The sequence below is a fragment of the Squalius cephalus genome (assembly GCF_949319135.1).
Source record: "Squalius cephalus genome assembly, chromosome: 7".
Classification (NCBI taxonomy): Eukaryota; Metazoa; Chordata; class Actinopteri; order Cypriniformes; family Leuciscidae; genus Squalius; species Squalius cephalus.
The window spans coordinates 37,874,987-37,895,225 of NC_137128.1; the positions used below are offsets into that span (position 1 = coordinate 37,874,987).

At 36.8% G+C, this 20,239-nt stretch overlaps 1 protein-coding gene across 5 annotated transcripts; it reads right to left on the reverse strand.

Annotated features, from left to right (window-relative positions):
* Positions 1-39: 39 nt before the first annotated feature.
* LOC307160944 (NACHT, LRR and PYD domains-containing protein 1 homolog) lies at positions 40-19,574 on the reverse strand. Of its 5 annotated transcripts, none has more exons than XM_079875315.1 (15): positions 19,233-19,574; positions 19,090-19,128; positions 16,559-16,807; positions 16,419-16,460; positions 13,990-15,694; positions 12,908-12,991; positions 12,643-12,810; positions 12,454-12,522; positions 12,105-12,251; positions 11,858-12,016; positions 11,022-11,144; positions 10,589-10,708; positions 10,373-10,466; positions 9,295-9,323; positions 5,846-5,917 (listed from the first exon to the last, which is right to left on the reverse strand). In XM_079875315.1, the coding sequence occupies exons 2-13, from the start codon at positions 19,106-19,108 to the stop codon at positions 10,436-10,438; spliced, it is 2,916 nt and encodes a 971-aa protein (XP_079731441.1). In that variant the 5' UTR covers positions 19,109-19,128; positions 19,233-19,574; the 3' UTR covers positions 5,846-5,917; positions 9,295-9,323; positions 10,373-10,435. The 5 variants fall into 5 exon arrangements, with proteins under 5 accessions (XP_079731444.1, XP_079731443.1, XP_079731442.1 ...); XM_079875314.1 differs by having other exon boundaries at positions 19,414-19,551; XM_079875318.1 differs by lacking the exons at positions 10,589-10,708; positions 11,022-11,144; positions 11,858-12,016; ... (7 more) ...; positions 19,090-19,128; positions 19,233-19,574 and adding exons at positions 40-1,083; positions 1,342-1,461; positions 1,793-1,879; ... (3 more) ...; positions 3,635-5,339; positions 5,485-5,529 and having other exon boundaries at positions 5,774-5,917.
* Positions 19,575-20,239: the final 665 nt, after the last annotated feature.

Below are 20,239 nucleotides of genomic sequence, written 5' to 3' on the forward strand. Positions count from 1 at the left end.
CCGTGTTTTTTTTACTATTTAAATGAAAAATCTGTTGTTCCAGACATGTATGAATTTATTTCTTCTGAACACAAAAGAAGATATTTTGAAAAAACACTCAACAAAGCAGGAGACAAGACATGAGAAAAGTGCAGAGCCCTCCGACGAACAAACATCTTTTCCAGATAGTTTAGGCTGTACAGCCAATGCCACAGCTTTTCCCAGCGGCTCTAGATCTTGAGTTTGGAGAAGAGTTGTGCAACAGCTGAAAGAGACTATTGCTATACATACAGTATATAAAGTAACTTTTCATTTGCAAAGTTTAAATAAACAATACAACCACATACACACATGCTGCTGAGTGAGAAAACAAGCTGCTGCAGAGATATGCATATATTTGTACATATGAACATGGACAGAACGAGAGATTAGACATTTTTGTGTGAATTGTTTCTGGGTGTGGTATCACCTTTCTTTAATTCATGATCAATGTAAATTCAAATACAGAGACAGAGATTTTATTTTCATGTTTTATTGGTTTGTTTTTAAGTCTCAGTACTAATACGACTCTTCTAAAAATGGGACCAACAGTGAAGTCCCTAAAATATGACCAAAATCTTAAAACCTGTCATTTATCTGTGGCAGTGATAAACATCATCAAATACAAGTAAAAAGCTTGTCAATACACCAAATTATTATAAATTGTACAAAACAATTACAGATTCATAATTCTCCATGTCTCCGTGTAAATTAAAACTCCATATACTATATACATTTTTTTCTGCATGCAAACATACTCTCACGTGGTCACACAATATATACTATAAAGCAAATTAAACTAAACTATCATTCAGCTCTAAACGGTTAATTAGACAATTAAGCATCGACATCGTAAAACTCTGTTAAGCTGCTTTGAAACAAAATGTATTGTGAAACACAATATACCAATAAATTGACACATGACTATTACTATTACATGCATCTAAATGATTTTAGATATATTTGGTTGACATCTTTATTCCCACTCACAGCTCTAGGTAAAGATGCTGCTATAGCAGTTTTCTCCCAGTTATCAAGCTGTGCCATTAGATCTAAAACCAGGACCTTAGAAATGTAGAGAGACAAGAGATAAAACACATGATAAATCATGTAGAAATATGTCTATATATAAAGCCGACCAGTATGTTAAGATCCATACTGCACACAATGATCATATACTATTGCACTGAAAACTTATATATTTAATATACAATATTCATATGGAATTAAAATCATCTTTTTTTAAATTGTCATTATAGTTCTCATCATTGATGCATCTCATTACTGGTGCATTCTTAGTTTTTAATATTAGTCATAACTTACTTTCGCCGCGTCTCCATAGAAAATCCCCGGGAATTCAGATGAATAGTCACCTCCTGGTTGCAGCTACATCTGCGGTCCTCATAGTGTGTGCATTTTTGAGACTGTTTATTGCACATGAGCCTTCATCAGAAAGCACAAAGCACAGCATCACTAGAGTCTTTAACAAACCTGACAAAATGCTGTAACAATTATTTGTGTGAGAAACAGACCAAAATGTAAGTTGTTATTGACTGCTAATGAACTAGGAGATCTAGGGATAATGTAAAGAAAATCCATAGCAATTCTCAAACTTTTAGTTTATTTCTCACAAAAAGGTATAATGTGGAATATGCACAAGTCATACTTTTATGGTGTTTTGTGTCCTTCTTAGGTTGAAAGCTCTAGTCTCCATGAAATTGCATGTAAAAGACATTTACTGATGCAAAATGTATGATGATAAACCAATACAAACCCCTGAACTGTCACAATATAGGCTGGTCTTGTGCGTGACCTCTGCAAGATCTTGATTCCTTCCTCCAGTACATAGCAAGTATCCACCCTAGATATGGATACACATTATACAGATACAATTATTTAGATTTTAGGGACTGATAATTCCATACTTTATACTGTTTTTCACACATTTATTTGAACAATTCCATAACAAAATGTATTTGAAATGTTTTGAATTGAAATATTCACAGCTTAAATATTCAACCATGTTAAATTTCAGCCCATAAAAATGCAAGCCCTAAAATACAATGCATTAAAATGCAAGCATGGTTAATGCAATGCCTATTTTTTTCAAGTAGTGCAATTTAACAGGCTTTTTTGTTTCAAAAACATTTGCCATTATTTTACTTCCATAGTTATCATTCCCATTGAATTCCATTGTATTTTTTGTACATAAAATTGAAGTCAATTGGATCCGAAACGGTTTGGGACACCACCATTCTTTAAAATGACTTCTTTTGTGTTCCTCAGGAGAAGAAAGAAAATGCAGGTTTGGCACAACAAAATAAATGACAGATTTTTTCATTTTTTGATGGACTATCCCTTTAAATATGGTCTACACAGTTCCTAATAACAGACAAATTCATATAGAAATAAGACAGAAGGTGATTTCATATTTTTTTCTTACTTGAGTTCTGTTAGACTGGAGCAGTTCTGGACGATTTGGAGGGTCCAAGCAGCCCACATCTTACTTAGACAGTCCACTCTCATTTCAATCTTTTTCAGTTTAGAGAATGAACAGAGAACAGACATTAACGCATCTGAATCTCCTTGGTGAATTGTCAGAGCAACACTGGTCCAGTCGATGTTGATTAGCGCTGCGTGTGGAAAGGTGAAACTGAGTGTTTGCAAAGATGCTCCTGGGTTTGGAGGACTTAGCGGTAAGTGGATACTATAAAAAAAAATGGGGGGGGTATCAATGTTGTGCCTGTGTCTGTAAACCAACAAGTACTTTCTTAGAATCCCTTTTTGTGATTTTCTTTTCTTTTATTATGATCAATTGCATCATTAGCAATAATCAAAGCTGGAAGTGTGATGCTTTATTGTTTGATCTGATTTGGATCACCAAATTAGCTGCATTATTATTACCATAACTATAATCTGAGGGTATTACATTGTCAGAACAAATAGGCAAGATACATGTGAGATGTTTGCCAGGAAAAGGCTTGTGTACTGGTATAACTATTATGCTATTATGATTATTGAACAAGGTGACAATATATCTGATATATATAATAGTCATAATTACATTTCATAATTTGATGAACAGAAAAAAAAACATTAACTTTTTCTTCACCTGGATAGCCCTTCACTGATTGACAGATCAAGTGATACAGATTTAGATGTTAATAGGCGGACATCAAAGCTGCAAATCAAAGGACAAAAAGGACAAAGGATATTTATGAAACAAAATCACACTAAAGGATAATAGCTCATGTGTACATAAAATACATTAAATGTATAAAATGTATTTTGAGACATTACCAATGTGAGCTCAGGGTCTGTTCTCTTATGAGTGTACACATCAGTTCAACAAGATCAGAGTCTGATGAAACTTCTACAGTCAAGCAGCTTCAAAATCAAACCCAGAAGATGACAGTACAGGTTAAATAATCAAGTTAACTTGCAATAACAAACAATAAAAACATAATGACAGTTATAAAATGTATAGAATATGAATCTGTATACAGATACATTTAAAAATGATAATAAATCCACAAGCAAGAAATGAAAGTTGATGAACCAGTGATGGTATGAATATAAAAATAACTGAGTATCTGTTTTGGGACAAAGCACTTACCATACTTTCTTAAACTTGTGGAGAACTGGCAGAATCATAAGCAACTTTTCAGATGATAATCTGCAGTCAAGAAGAGAGAGTTCTTGTATGCACTGACAGCACTGAGAGCAGTAGAGCAGCGCCCAGCAGTCTGTTCTTCTTATGGCTGCACCATATGCATCAATTCTATTCCAGGCTTCCATAGCTTCTTTCACAAAGTCCTTTTCATGAAGTTCATAGAAACAGTGAAGGAAAAAAAACACTTTACTTGAATACGTTTTATTATTTTGAAGCTCTTCCAAAATCCATTCTTTCAGATGAGCCTGTGTTTTTGGATGAATAAAGAGACCGTGTTTCTCAAGTGTGTATCTCACATCCTTATTCAGCAGACCAAATGCAAACTGCACCACAGCTGCAAAGCGTGGAGGACAACCATAACTTGAGTTATCAATAGAAAATAGCTGTGTCCATTTCCTCTGGGACTCTTCTTCATCCAGAATGACATAGTACAGAGCGGTGAAGAACTCCTGAAAGCTGAGATGCATAAAACTGAACATCGTCTCCTGGTGGATTCTTCTCTTAATGAGGAACTTGCACAGGAATGGATTGCCAGCAGGGTCTGAAACTGTTTCATAAACAGTTTTCTCATCCAATAGGACTTGCTGTTCCAGCATCCCTCTCTCTGCCAGCTGACCCAGACTCCTCAGCAGGGTCGGGACGGACTGACTCAAACCCTGGCAGTGATGCTCCAGTAGAGTGGACACAAAGTCAACGTAGATGGAGGTGGTGGTTTCTAGTCCACTTGTTACATCTGCACCACTTTTGAATCGTTCCTTGATAGTTGTGCAGATGATCCAGCAGACGACAGGGATGGAACAGGCGGTGATGAGAGTTTCATTTGCCTTCACAAATGTATAAGCCTTCCCGAAAAGCTCCTCATTCTGAAAAAACTTCTGGAAGTACTCCTCTACCCCCTTCTCAGAGAAGCCCATAATCTCAGAGAAACGCTGAGGTCCTTTGAGCAGATTACTCAGTGTGTCTGTAGCTGTAGATCTGGAGGTGACCAGCAGGAAGGACTCTGGCAGGATTCGACCCCTCAGCAGGTCACAGAGAACGACCTCAGGTGGGGCTTTCTGAAGCGGATCAGTGTTTGGTGACATGCCATAAATGTCCTGTGTGAGTCTCAGCTCATCAAATCCATCAATGATGAAAAGCACCTTCTCTGGTGAATGCTGTAACATCTGTGAGATCTGATCTGATGTTAAACTGCAGCTGTAGCTCAAGATCTCCACCAAACTCTTTTTGCCAGGAATGCGGTTTATTTCTTTACATTTTAAGTGGAACACAATATCAAACCGCTCTTTGTAGAGGTCACCAGATGCCCAGTCCATCATGATCTTCTGCACAGTGAAGGATTTCCCGTTCCCAGAATTTCCCTGCAGTATAACAGCACTAGGACTGATCCCGTGACTATCTCGGTCGAACAGAGAGTTCAGATGGACGGAGTCACCACTGCTCCTGGATCTGAGGACCTGCTGGAAGCTCTCTCCACTCGAGCAGATCTCCTCTTCTCTCTCTTTTTGATCTCTATGTTTCTGAATGATCAGAGGTTGTGTGTAGCGCTCAGACAGCAGCACATGTTCACCAGGCCGTGAGTTATACTCGGTCACACACTGATACTCGCTGCATATCAGCTTCTTATAGTTTATAATCACTGACCTTGATGCTGCACACATAAAATAAGCCATTTTAAAAATGGTTAGTGAATTTTAAGTACTTAACATAATTAAAACAAATTATGATTCTGGTACAGTAAGACATTTCAGAGGTGGAAGGGACAACATTCAAGACATATCAGATGTATCTATTACCCGAGGTTTGTGTTTTTTCAGAGGGTGGACGATACAAAGCAAAACCTGCAGAAAATAAGACAAACTTTCTTTAAATATCAATAAATTAAAAATTGTCAACAGCTAAATCTAAAACATATACAGCATTAATATAATTGTATTAGCAAGTATCTGTTAGATCCTTCTTCTACAATGAATACATTTAAGCACATGACGTGATTACACACATGAAAATACTCAATACATCATCAGAAAAAATATAATAGTCTATATTATTAGCATCTATGAATGTACAGCACATTTTTCTTACCAGGTGCATTGTGTATGATGTGGACATTGCCTGTTATTGTATTGTTAGTGAGTACAGGAGCTGTAATATGGCCTCCACTCTGAGCTGCAGCGCTCACATTTGGCCCAGAGTGAGATGTGGAAATGTTCTTCTTACTGCGAAACTCTAGATAACAGGGGAACATTTTTAGACACCCGTAATAACACTGTATTATTGTTGTTGCTTTTAGCCTTAAATCATGAATTAAATGAACACTTATTCGGTAAAATACAAGCTTTGTGTACAGGCTGTGGCGGATTTAGCAAATTGGGGGCCCAAGGCGAAAGTATGTATGGGGGCCCCCCCCATCCGATTTTTAAAAGATAACGAAAAAAAATTACAGACTGAATGATGGATAGCCAGGTAAAGCTAATCTACGGGGAAGTAAAGGTTGGAGAGGAGAAAAAAACAACTTTCCCTTTAAACCCTGCATACATTTCTTTACTCCAAAATGAAGATGGAAAGCAGAGAACACACAAAGTGTAGCACTACACAAACTAATAGTCACGATGGAACCCAACAGAGAAGGTTTCAGATAACACCTGAAAAATCTTGCATCACAATAAGTGTATTGTGATTGTCAAAACATTTAGTAACTAAACAGAAACATGTTACAATGTTTACATGGTACAATTTCTGGTAAGCTACTGTTTTTTATTATTGCTTGACAAATTTCACGATTTCAATTCAATTCTTGTGATTTGATTCAATATTGACTCATTTGGATAAATATTAGGTACACAAGATAGGGTTAATTTTTCTCAAGAAAAAAAAAAACTCACATAATGCTGTAAACATACATAGAGCCCTATCAGCTGGTAGTATTATTTAAGGTTAAAAATAACTCAAATTAAACATAATGCGTTTTTATTATAATAACAACTTTAATAATATAAGTCAAAAATATACTAAATATGTAATATAGTACACATATTTAGCAAAATACTCTCTATAGCTCTTTTTTTCTAGCCAACTAACGTGCTATAGCCTAACATATATTATGGTCATTAAACGGCTTTCCTGAGGTAAATTTTATGTGACATAATTGTTCTCCAGCTGTTTTATTGACCCTTTCCGCTGTTGAAAAACACTGATTGATCGGTATTATGTATGAGGAATATACATTGGTAAGTTGTACTGTATCTTTCAATAGTCATTCGTGTTTATTCACTATTAGCTAACGTTAGTTAGGCTACGTTAGAGATGATCAGTTCACGTGCGCTAGGGATCTTTCACGTCACATTTACAAGCGCCAAAACAGTATTTATAGTAAGTAATTGAGAGGGGGGTAAGAGGGGCGAACTGGGGAGAGGTGATGTTGCATTTGGCTCTAAGCAAATCCACCTATATCCATGTGAGTGTGTTAACGTTATCCTCACCTAGCGCCACTTCACAGCTAGCAGCTGCTGCTGTAGCGGCATGTTCAACACTTTGGACGTTGTTGTTCCTGTCTGAATCCCCAACAGTAGCTGTAAAAAAGTTTGTCATCTTTGGCAGCGTTGACAAATACTTATCAACGTCTTTTTTCTTTTATTTGAGCCGCTTGGGTAACTTGGTTTCATTTTCGCGTTTAGACTCATCTTGCTTCGTCTCTGTTTTTGTGTACTTCCCAGTCCTCCTGTCACTGCGTGTTTATCTTTCGCGCCGCGCACAGTTACGGACTAGTCCATCTCATAGTGAAAGTCGGGGGTGTGTAGAAACGGATAACCATGAACTGGACATTTTAACTACTACTTTTCAACGTATTTCTTAAGAATATTAATACAATGTACTATTCTTTTGAAGCGTTCATGATGATAAGGGGCTTTTTATTATTTTTTTTTTTTTTTTTTTTTTTTTTGAGGCTGGTTGGGGCCCCCCCTACTACGGGGGCCCCAAGCAGCCGCCTACCTATGCCTCTATGTTAAGACCGCCACTGTGTACAGCTGAGAAGCAGAGAAAGATTTGACACAACGTTTTGCGTTATGCAAAAGCACTTTTACTTTACAGACTAAAAATAAAACTTGAAAGATTATCTTAAGTTCTTTAATTTTGACTGATGAAATCATTACACTATGGAATTTAATTTCTAATAATAATGACTTAATTTTATTATTCGTAATTTTCTCGCACTTCTACGCATGCGCAGAGCAGCGGAGCAGAAGGGAGCGACATCCGCTGGTCAAAGCAGTGTAAATGCATCACAGCAAAATGGCACGCTCTGCAGTGAATAACCGTTTATAGTTATACTGTCTATGTGAATAACATAATGATACATTATCAGTATATGAGACGGGCTTCCATACTAGATAGTCTTTTATTAATTTGTAATATTCATTTGTATTTTTTGTGTATGAACAAGCAGAAACAGTGATTCATGGATTTCAAATAGATGGAGGAATGATAAGACACCTTTCCAAATCTGTTAAAGAACGCTTCATCTGGAAAATCTGTGTACAAACATATTTTCATGCAGTTTTGTTTCTGCATAAGGGTCCGTTCATACAGAACGCGCTTTTTCATTGCTTTTCTAGGCAAACGCGCACTAGACGGACGCGTCTCGCGTTTTTTTGCAGCGTCTCGCGCATGACACGGCGTTCTCAAACGCGGCGATCAATTGAAAAGAAGTTCAGCTTTTAAAAACATGTCTCAAGACCTTGCATTTCCCCCTATTCCACTGCCCATGTGTAAATGTCCCCAAAGTCATAAACATCTTAAAGGGGATTTCTGTATTGATATCTTATGAACCTGCACATCAAATATCCTAGAGACACATCCGCAAAATACGCGTTAAATATTAACACATATATATTTTGTGAAACTTAAAGAATAAATGTAATATTCCAACTTTAATCTGATAGTCATGTAAGTTCATGTAACACAATTTCCATCGATGTGCACAAACAGGCGCCCTTCGTTACCATGGTAACCGTCCGGCTTCTGCATTCCACTTTGTTTCACACCTTTTCGTGCGCATGGAAAAGTATGGAAGATATACTGAGGGTTTTTAATTGATGTTATTTAATAATACTACAGATTGCACTTCGTAGATCACACTGACTTTTATGAATCCGTTTTGCAGAGCGTGCCATTTTGCTGTGATGCATTTACACGGCTTTGACCAGCGGATGTCGCTAGCGTGGCACTCCCTTCTGCTCCACTGCTTTGCGCATGCGTAGGAGTGCGAGAAAATAAGTCTCATTATTACGAGATGTTAAGATTATTACGAGAAAGTTTCTCATTATTATAAGATGTTAAGTCCTTATTATGAGAAAGTTTCTCATTATTATGGAATATTTGTCATTATACGAGAAAGTTTCTCATTATTATGAGATACTATGTCATAATTACGAGTAAGTTTCTCATTAAAATGAAATACTGTCATTATTATGAGAAACTTTCTCATTATTATGACTTACAGAACTATATATTTTTTTTACTCAGCTGTGGCGGAAACGGGCTTCCACACTACACCCAAAACCATGAGATAATAATAATAGTTAGAAAATGCCTAGTTGACATACCGTATAAAGAGTCCATTTCAGATCATCCTCTGCAAGAATAGAAGCACACAATCAATTATCCAAATGTGAATGTGAAATTTCAGAACTAAGGATATTTTATACCACACTTAAAAGAAAAAAACGCATACGTGTTACGTGATAACAGCAAGTCTTTCCAGCAGAACAAGTTTTAGTTTGTATAAGTTTCCAGTAGCACCTCACTGCAGTAAACGAGATCCAGGGGGCGGAGTTGGATCCAGATTTAAGGGGTGGAGTTTGGTAGGTTTAGGGGTGGGTTTAGGGATCAGGGGGTGGAGATGGGTAGGTTTAGGTTTGTAAAGTGGGAGGAGTTGGATCTGGATCCAACTCCTCCCCCTGGATTTCATGTTCTGCAGGGGTAGAAAGCCTAAATGACGCAAGTTGAATGGTGTTTCCGTGATCAGTCTCTTCCTGCATTTTCATCGGATGTCAGATGAAAGTCATAGGTTACTTGAAAAACAGTTCGAGCTGTTGATTTGATGTGTTTTCGTAAGAGGACAGACGATGGCAGACTGTATAATATACTGAATATAGTTCCTTTTAATGCTTTGTTTTGCCGAGTAGTTAAGCAAGTCAAATTGATTTCGATTCATCAGTGACTCGAATCGTTTTATTCTTCTCACAAAATGACGTTTGTTCTTTTTGAGTATTACGAGTCCTTAGACAGATGTTATAGTTGTAATACAGTTGTTTAGAACCAAAATACAAGATCACCATTAAAGGCAGTGAATGTGATCAAGACAAGTTATTAATTTCAAACAATAACAATTTCTTTTATACTATTAAAGCTAGCTTTTAGCTTCACCTTTTTCAAGAGTAAAAGGGTCTTGAATCGAACAGTCTTGTCTTTGCCTGAGTCTAACATACGCATAAAAATATATTCAAATTGTAATGAGACATTTGAAATAAAAATTTCAATAATATAGACAGGAGTAACTAACAGGTAAAGTTGAACTCTTAAAGTTCATTCTACTCCTCTCAATACTTCCTACAGTGTATTATTACACACTGTCTCCGTAACTTCAGACTCGATAAGCTATAATATCAAAGTTCTTAAGACCTTCAGATAAGGAGGCCAGTCTGAAGACACACTTGGAGTTATTTATTCATCGAAAAGACAGCTTCAGTTTACATCAGGCAGAACAAGTTTAGACCTGCAGGGAAAGATGAGTGAAAATTATATTGCAGTACTCAGAGTGTTTTTTACAGTATATAATAAGAACAATACAATCCATTGTATAAGCCCCTTAATTATGTTTAACTAATCAGAACTCACTTTATGTCTTCTGTACATTTCTCTCCACAGAACTCAATGGTCACTCTCTGGTTGCAGCTGAGCTCCTCGATCTGCTCGGTGTGACGTGTGCAGCGGTCAGAGGATTTACTGCATCTGAGCCTTCACAGAGATGCAGAACAGCAGCACACATTTACCACATTCAATACAGCGAAAGACATGGATTTCATTAAAATATTACCAGGAAATATCTCATATGTGCTGCCAGGTGAGGTGCATAAATGTGTGAGAGCACAGAAGTGTAAATGTGAAAGAACATCAGAGAACATGCATATGTTCATTCACAATTCAAAAAACATCATATTTTAATTTTTCACATTTATCAAACATTTATCTACAGCTGTCTATAACACTAGTAGATTAACATAAAATATGACTACTAGTAAACAGATATGTGAGGATGTGAATTACAAACCCTCTAATGTTCACAATGCACTCAGAACGTTTTGCAGATTCCTTCAGCAACTTGATTCCCTCTTCCATTAAAAGACCAGGGAGACACTTAGCACCATCAGAGCCCCATGAACCAGCATTGAAACTACAAAACAGAGATATTTCTGTGAGAATAATAAGACAAAGTTGATATAAAAAATGTGTGATTCTACACTGTTACAACTCTGCTGAGAAAAAGTAAAAAGAAATTGTTTATAAGTTGCAGCAATTACATTTTATTCTTCCAGGAATTTTAGAGCTTAATGGCTTTTAAAACTCATTACCCCACAGACAGGTATTAGTTAGTGTATTACTGTGCTGCTGTCACAATATTTGTCTGTTTTGTTTTAGGATCCCGACCAGCCTGACACATCAACACTGGCTTGAATCAATGAACCAATGGCAAAGCGCCTGCTGTTTGCTTTGGTGAAACTAGTAGTGCAGAAATTGCACACTTGATGTTCAACAAAAAACAAGAGCTTAAACATTACAATTGTTTTCAAACACTGCCAAATTGTATAACCTCTTCAAACTGAAAATAATGAATTCTTTCTGATAATTTTAATGCAGATTTTTTTTATCAGGATAATTAGAAACTATAAAATATAGTTTTTTTTTTTATAATTAAAAAAACCATGGCAATTTTAAAAATAATTTTAATAGTTTTTTTTTCCTATTGCCATCTTTATTTTTATGAAATGTAAAATTGTTTGGACAATGATCACAACAGTTATCATAGAATGACTCGTATATAAAGTACACTGCAAAATATAAATGCACACAAACTAAAGGGACACGAACCAAGCTAATAACTCTCACCTGATCACAGCCAGTTTAGTGCAAGACTTGACCAGGAAGAGGATTCTGGAAGCCCAGGTCTCCGTCAGGAAGGGAACGGAAAGATTTATCGCACTTAAACCAGACACAGATGTCAGCTGAGACAGCAGAGCATCGACCTGCCCGTCAAAATCTGCACTTCTAAAGGCAGAGAGAAACATTTAGAGAGAGAGTAATCTCCATACACAAAGAGCATGTAGGGAAGGTGAAGGTGGTTTTGAAAACATACTGTTCTGTTATACAGTTGACACCGTGAAACGCCTGTAAGAAGCTCTTGACATTAATACTGGACACCTCTGAACGTGGACATTTCAGAATGATTTCTGACAGTGACGGTTCATTCTGTGGGCTTGAACACCACCTCACCACATTCAAGCTGTCAACAAGAAACACATTTATTTCCTCAATATATCTCAATCAATAATCTAGTTTATTTGTCCAAGTCTTAGTTAAGAGGTTGCACAACATCATATAGTGAAAATGTGACATGTAACTGTATTTATTAATGATTAAAAAATAATAATAACAGATCAAAAGAGAACTGATTAGAGTCCAGGTGTTGTAGGAGAGATCCTTACACAAGCTTTCCTTCAAAGCTGAAGAGCCGGAGAGACGAGCAGAGACTCTCTGTATCATTGGTCCGTAAACTGTCAATCAGAGTACAAAGGTTTTAGATGTGTGACTGGCAATGGACCAATCATTTATGAATGCATGTGCAGTTTTAATGTATGTAAATGTAAAAAGAAAATTCTTGAGATTACTGATACCTGATCTCCTCCCATTTCCCTTTGCTCTGCAAGAAGTCTGTGAGGATGAGTGCGGTATCAGCTGTGATGCTCTTCACCGCTAACTGAAGTCCACCCACGCTCTTCTGTTTGTGCAGAACATTAAGAACCTGCTGCACACTTTGATCTGACAGACAGCTGCTGTTCAGCCTGTAAAAGAGATTTATAATCTGATCAGTTACAATGTGACATTTATCAGTCAATACCAGGATTAGCAGTTCTGTGCAGAAAAGTCACTGGTTTTTACTTCAGTTCTCTCAGTTGCTTTCCTTCTCCAAGAGCTGAGAGCAGATTAGTGACATCTGTGTCTGAAAAGTTTTGCACAGTCAACCTAAAAAGAATAAATCAATAAAATAATTGAACACATTGATCAATGCAATTTTTAAATATTCTTTTGTTTCTTTCTTGTAAAGAAACAAACTATGGAAGCCCACCTCAAACAAAAACTAAACAAATAAAAAAGCTAATAAAGTATATTTCTCATAAATGTATATCTCAAATTTGTGACTTCCTGACAATTTGATTTTTAATTGCCACTTTTTTTCCTCATAATTGCAGCTTAAATTCTATCTATATAATAATAATTTATATCTCACAAAAAATATAAAGAATACGTTTTTGAAGTATTTTAATAATTACATTTTTTTAACTTTCGCACAATTAAAGGTGCAGTAAGTGATTTCTTAGAAACACTGTTGATATTTGAAATCAACCCAAACAAACACACCTTCATTGCTCCGCCCTCAAAATCACGCAATGCAAAGGTGGATGTCTGTGGGCAGAGTCAACATATTTCACCGAAATTTGTGTAGTGATTGATGGGATTTTTTAGCTTCAGACTATGAACTTATGAACCTATGAACCTATGAGACTTTTTGAGTCGGGTAGTGTGTGATCCTCATTCGTTTGGTTTATGATGTTCAATTTTTCTCAGTGCCAAGTGTTTTAAAAGTTGTGTAGTGTATTCCAGCCTTCGGCTTTTTAATTTTTCATTCTAAGGTAGAAATGAGATTCCAGTAAAAACTAAAAATTCAAATATTTAAATAATATTATATATAATTGTTTATATTAAATGTAATATTATTATACATTTTAAAAATCTTTCTATTTTCTTATTCATTATTATAGTATTAAAATAGCATATGGTATACATAAATATATACAGCATCAGATATTCATGCTTCTGTTTCATTTAGCATGTTTAAACCTAACCACAATTAATTTATAGAATGAACAATCATATTAATTTACAAAACATAAAAATAACTGATAGCTGTCAATATCTCCCAAATGTTCTGTATTGGTTCATCACTAGATCTGCACACTCACTCTAGTTCTGGGGTTCTGCACAATACAGACTGAAGCATCTTCAGCTCTTCAGCCGCAAAGTTGATCTTCAGGCTTCTGAAGTGAGGACAGCAGTCCAGACAGTACAACAACGCCCAGCAGTCTGTCCTGCTCAGTGGATCCCAGGACATGTCTAACTCTTGCCAAGTTTCCATGGCTTTCTGCACAAACTCTTTTTCATGGAGCTCATACAGACAGTGGAGAATGAAGGGCAAAGAATTGTAGTCTCCAACTTTGCTAACATGGAGGATCCATTCTTCCAGCTGTGCCTGTACAAAGGAAGGGACACACAGATTGTGCGTCTCTTCGAGTGAGCTTCTCACTTCTTTATTACAGAGGCCACAAAGAAACTGAATCACAGGCAGGAAATGAGGTTCAGGACATCCATACTTCAGTGGAAACTTCTCATCCAAATATAGGGCAAGATAGCTTTGCGTTTGAGAGTGGAACCACTCTGTTAGTTTATCCAGAAACTCTCTTTCATTTAGTGAAATGTAGTACAGAGCGGTGAAGAACTCCTGAAAGCTGAGATGCATGAAACTGAACATCGTCTCCTGGCGGATTCTTCTCTTAAAGAGGAACTTGCACAGGAATGGACTGCCTGAAACCATTTCTTGCATGCTTTTCTCTTCAAACACCACTTGCTTTTCCAGCATCCCTCTCTCTGCCAGCTGACCCAGACTCCTCAGCAGGGTCGGGACGGACTGACTCAAACTCTGACAGTGATGCTCCAGTAGAGTGGACACAAAGTCAACGTAGATGGAGGTGGTGGTTTCCAGTCCACTTGTCGCATCCGCCCTCTCCCGCATTACCGTGCAGATGATCCAGCAGATAACAGGGATGGAGCAGGCGGTGATGAGGGTTTCGTTTGCCTTCACACAGTCAAAAGCATTCCTGAAGAGTCCATCATCCTGAAAGAACCTCTGGAAGTACTCCTCCACCTCCCTCTCGGAGAAGCCAATAATCTCGGTGAAGCGCTGAGGGTGCTTGAGCAGACCACCCAGGATTTCTGTAGCAGTAGATCTGGTGGTGACCAGCAGGAAGGACTCGGACAAGATGTGGCCCCTCAAAAGGGCCTTCAGAGAAGCCTCGGTTGGAGCTTTGTCAGAGAGATGCTTGAGTTTTGGCGTATTCGACATGTCACTATATGAAAACCTGAGCTCATCGAATCCATCAATGAGGATGAGAACTTTCTCTGGTGACTTCTGCAGGATCTGTGAGATCTGGTCTGATGTTAAATTGGAGTTGTAGCTCAAAAGCTCCGCCAAACTCTGCTCTTCAGATATGTGGTTCACTTCTTTACATTTCAAGTGAAAAAGACAATAAAATTCCTCTCTGCTGAGGTTTCCTGATGCCAAATCTAGCATGATCTTTTGAGCAGTGAAGGATTTGCCATGCCCAGAGTTCCCCTGAAGAATGACAGCACTGGGACTGACTCCTTTATTATCGGCACTGAAAAGCACATCCAAGACCGAGCTGCCCTTGTCCGCATTATTCCTGGAGGTGAGGAGCTGCTGGAAACTCTCTCCCACGGAGCACATCTCTTCTTCTCGCTCTCTCTTCTCTCTGTGTCTCGTGATGATCAGAGGTTGTGTATAGCGCTCGGACAACAGCACACATTCACCAGGCAGAGAGTTATACTCACTCACATATTCATATTCCTTCTGGATCCACTTCTTATATTTCTCTGTGTATAATTCATTGTTAAACTCATTAGACATATGGAAATATCAGCTTGTAAGCACTGTTGCATAACATAAAATGCAGATACTTAAACTTCATTTAAAAGGGCATTTTAGCCAAAAATGAAAACTGTCAATTTACTAACCCTCATCTGGTTTCAAACTACTCTTTTCCATAATAAAGATTGGGGAATGTGGGCTGCAAAGCCCCAAAATGACAAAAAAAGCATCATGGTCCATGCAACTTGCATCATTTTCCAAGAGTTTTGAAGTTATACAGATTCGGAGCAAAGATACAGACCAAAATTTAAGTCAATATTCCCTCATAATCATCCATTCTGAAACTTTAAAATGCTTACGAAGGTTGTAGGGCCTACAAAAACAGAGCGTCAATTCCATTTGACCAAAAACACCATTGGTTTTTGCATGTCTCTTTGTCTGTTTATCACAAAAAGCTATTGCATGGTTTCATGACAAGTCAATTGAACCACTTTTTTTGTGCTTTTTGTCATTTTGTAACATTACAGCCTCAGTCCTCATTAATTCCCATTACATGGAATAGAGAGATGAGTAAATTACAGAATTTTCATGTTTGTGTTAACTATCCTTACAAAAACACCTTTTACTTTTTATTTATTTAAAGAGGTGTCCAACCTTTAGCATAAGCATTTAAGTCAAATTAAACTTAATTGAACAAATGAAGTTAAGAAATTAAGATGAAATACTCACTTAAGCTATTTACAAGTGTGTCTGCAGTTTGAGCGATGCTACCTGTAAAAGGTATTTTACAGGTAACATTTAACAGAACATTTCTCAGTACAAAGGTCTAGATTCATGTGGTATAATAGGCTAAATTAGTGTGCTCTCACCCAAGTCTCTAAACAGAGATTGCTCATGCTTTTCCAGACTAGAATAAAAGGCAGATTTAACCTTGTCTCCTCCAGAGTGCAGTACTTCATAAAACTTTCTCATTTTCTCCTGGTTGATATCTGCTGCTCTGATCTTACAGTACGGCTCCCACTCCAGCATACCAGCTGACCGCAGCTCATCCGCTATCGGCATCACCATGATTACTTTCTGGACAAGTGTCGCCCAGTGGGCATCCACAAACTGAGCCCCTGGTGGAGAGATAGTAAAATGATAATTGGTCACAAGAAAGGAAGTCAAAACAGCACATTTTAGACATTCAACATACATATTTTAAACATCAAAGAGTAATTTGGACACTTGATTTAAAGGGCACCTATTATGCAAAATTCACTTTTACATGATGTTTGAACATAAATGTGTGTTGGCAGTGTGTGAGCAAAACCACCCTAGAATGATAAAAATCCACCCAGTGTTTTTTTTTACAATTTCAATAAATCATAAGCACGGTCTCAGAATGAGCTGTTCTCAGATTCGGCGCAATGTGACGTAGAATTGAGCAGGCCCCTCCCACGACTGTTGAGTGACACTTCAGTTTGAGCCTAGACTCGCCCTGAGTGAGCTGGACACAGAGTCCGCCATTGTTCGACGCTTGAGCAGCTGTAGACAAGAATGTCTCCTAAGCGATTGAGGTGTGTTGTTGATGGATGTAAGAATGAACATAGCAGTCTTCATTTACTCCCGTTGTTACTCGAAGATGGATCTGTACTGTTTGTGATCAAGCTTACACTCTCCGGAGCAACAGGCCTAACGTGACTGGACACGGAAGAAATGAAAGTGCGAGCGCGCTCTTTATGACAGCTCTTCGAGTCATTTTACGGATATAAGGTTTACCAGTTTATTTAGCACCCACTGAAAAGGTGTGTATATTTGTTTACTGTTAGTTGTAACGAGTGTTTTGTGTACTTCGCTGTGTATGTTGTTGATAATGAAAGGGAGAGAGAGAGAGAGAGAGAGAGTTTATGGATAAGACTTTAATGCGCACTTCTTATACTATGTTTATTCAGCTCTTACAGAGATTCTCTGGAGTAAAACTAACGCTCATCTTTTGTGTGATGTACAATAAACTTCACTGAACTCGTCAGTATATTTTGGTCATCATTCGGACGGGTTTTGATACAGCAGGCTTGTATTAGTGGATAAAAGCAGATGACAAATAAGTTATAACCATGATTAAACTAAACTATACCTGTTCTATGTCCATACAGCATATATTCTCTGGCTCTGTGGGCATTATTGTCCGACTCCGAGTCGAAATGAACACCGCAACTGAGTTTCTGTTCTGATATATTATCAGATGAGATTGTCCTGACTCTGAGCACGAGCTCGTGAGGCTCCGCCCCCTGTGTCGTGCAGCAGCAGTTAATTTGCATTTAAAGGGCACACACTAAAACAGCGCGTTTTTCTGAGCCCCAAAAAATTACAATTTAAACATGCTGTAAAAAATGATCTGTTGGGTATTTTGAGCTAAAACTTCACATACATACTCTGGGGACATCAAAGACTTATTTTACATCTTGTGAAAAGAGTCATAATAGGTGCCCTTTAAGTCACACTTAAACATTAATTCCATTGCAAACAGATTAACTGTTCTCAACCTTTTTGACTTGAAGGCTCTCCAATTTTCAGTATAATATATTATTAACAGAAACTGGGAGTGTTGATGTAAATGAATTAACCACAATATTTTGTGGTTCCTAAAGTTTCAAGAACTGTATGTTCTTCAATTAAAACAATACTTTTTGAGGGGGTTGGGGAATTCATCTTGATTTTGCTTGTATTTTTTTTTTTTAATTAAGTTACATAATTTATATTTATATTAAATATGATTAAATAATAAATTAAATATATATGAATAATAATTATTATATTACAGTATTTATATGAATTACTGATATATGGTAGTATTAAGAATGTTATTGTCACAAGTTACAACTATAAAAGTCCACAGATGAAGAAGAGTTAAAAGGTTCCGATGCAAGGGTATTTAATATTAACTCAAACTCAAATAATCCACAAGGCATAACAGCATGCATACCACAAACAATAACTAGGGAAACACAGGAACTTAGGTATAAAATGATAAACTCAAATACAAACAGCTGTGATGATTAAATGAATATCCATGGTAACAAACAAGTGGCACTAAACATGAACAAAGACAACAGGAAATAATGACAATCAAACTAAAAGTCCATGAAAATGAAAACTAAACTGACAGTTTGTGACAGTTATATTAATTATATTATTAATAATAATATCTAATTTTAAGTCATTCTGTCCCCTGATTGAGAACCACAGAAGTAAAAAATAAAACATTTAAGTAGCATCAGCAAAAATAAATAAATACATTCAAACATTTTTAAGTGTAGAAAATACTTATTTTGACCACTTCACTTTTAATCAGTCTAAGGAAGACAATATTTTGCATATGACTTTCTCTTCTTTTACCATGTAATAGTAGCCTACTTACGCTCTGAGTCTTGGTCCATGGTGTCTCATACGTTTTCCTCTAGGAAATAAAACAAAGGTAAAGGTAAAGCTAATGCACTTAACGTTAGTCGGAATGTCAACAATTGTCGGAGACAGCTTTTGTGACACATGGTTAAAGATTACCTTATGCGGTAAAGGAAGTGGCATGTGGAAAAATTACTTTGACGCACTTTTTTAGAATTGAAGTAACTTCACTTAACATACAGTCACAAAACAAAACTGTACATATACAGGAGGTCTTTGAACTGTACCCACTTGAAACGTATGCTATACAAAACGACGACGAAATCACAGAGAATCTCACCTGGCTTTTCAGGGACGCGTTTTGAAGCAACCTGAACGGAATTGTTACATTTTAAGTCACTTTATTATCGTCACGGTCTGCTTTTTAGATCCGAAAAACGCACAACGTTACATAAACTCGACATGAACCCACCGGTCTGAGTTATTAGCCCCGCCCATCATATTTTGCCCCGTACACTAAAGAACCATTGCCAGAATTCAACTTAGCTCACGATTTAGAGAAACACAGCCCTGGACAGCGTTCACAGTATCATTCTTATTACTATTTATGTATTAACTAGCAAAATAAATAGACATGAAATTTTGATTTTTAGTTTGAATAATTTTATTATCTTATAATATTAACTCTAAATACAGGTCTTTTTGAAGTGATTTTTTAAAAATGATTTACATAAACTTAACCGTTAGAATATATTTTATATTGTTAAATAAATATTTAAAATGTTAAAACCAATTTCAAGAAGAAGATTGGACTGAAGCAATTAGTTAGGCTAGCCTACTTGATGATCCATAGGCCTACATACGTTTTTTTTTTCGTGTTAAAATGTAAATATCAAATGTTAAAACAAACTCGATTATCGTAGTATTGCATTGAATTATATTTATACATAACTAAAACTACAGAGCTTTTATCATACAACTAAGGATTTAAATATGCTGTGATACTGTAGTAAAAATCACAAGTGTGAGCTCCATATTCTCACTATGATACTATATAGGCCATAAAATCTTGATGTAGGCTATCTATGATACAAAACGTAAAACACATTTGCAAAATTGTTTTAGATTTTATTTTATATTTTGTCTAAAGGTTCAATAAACTCTTC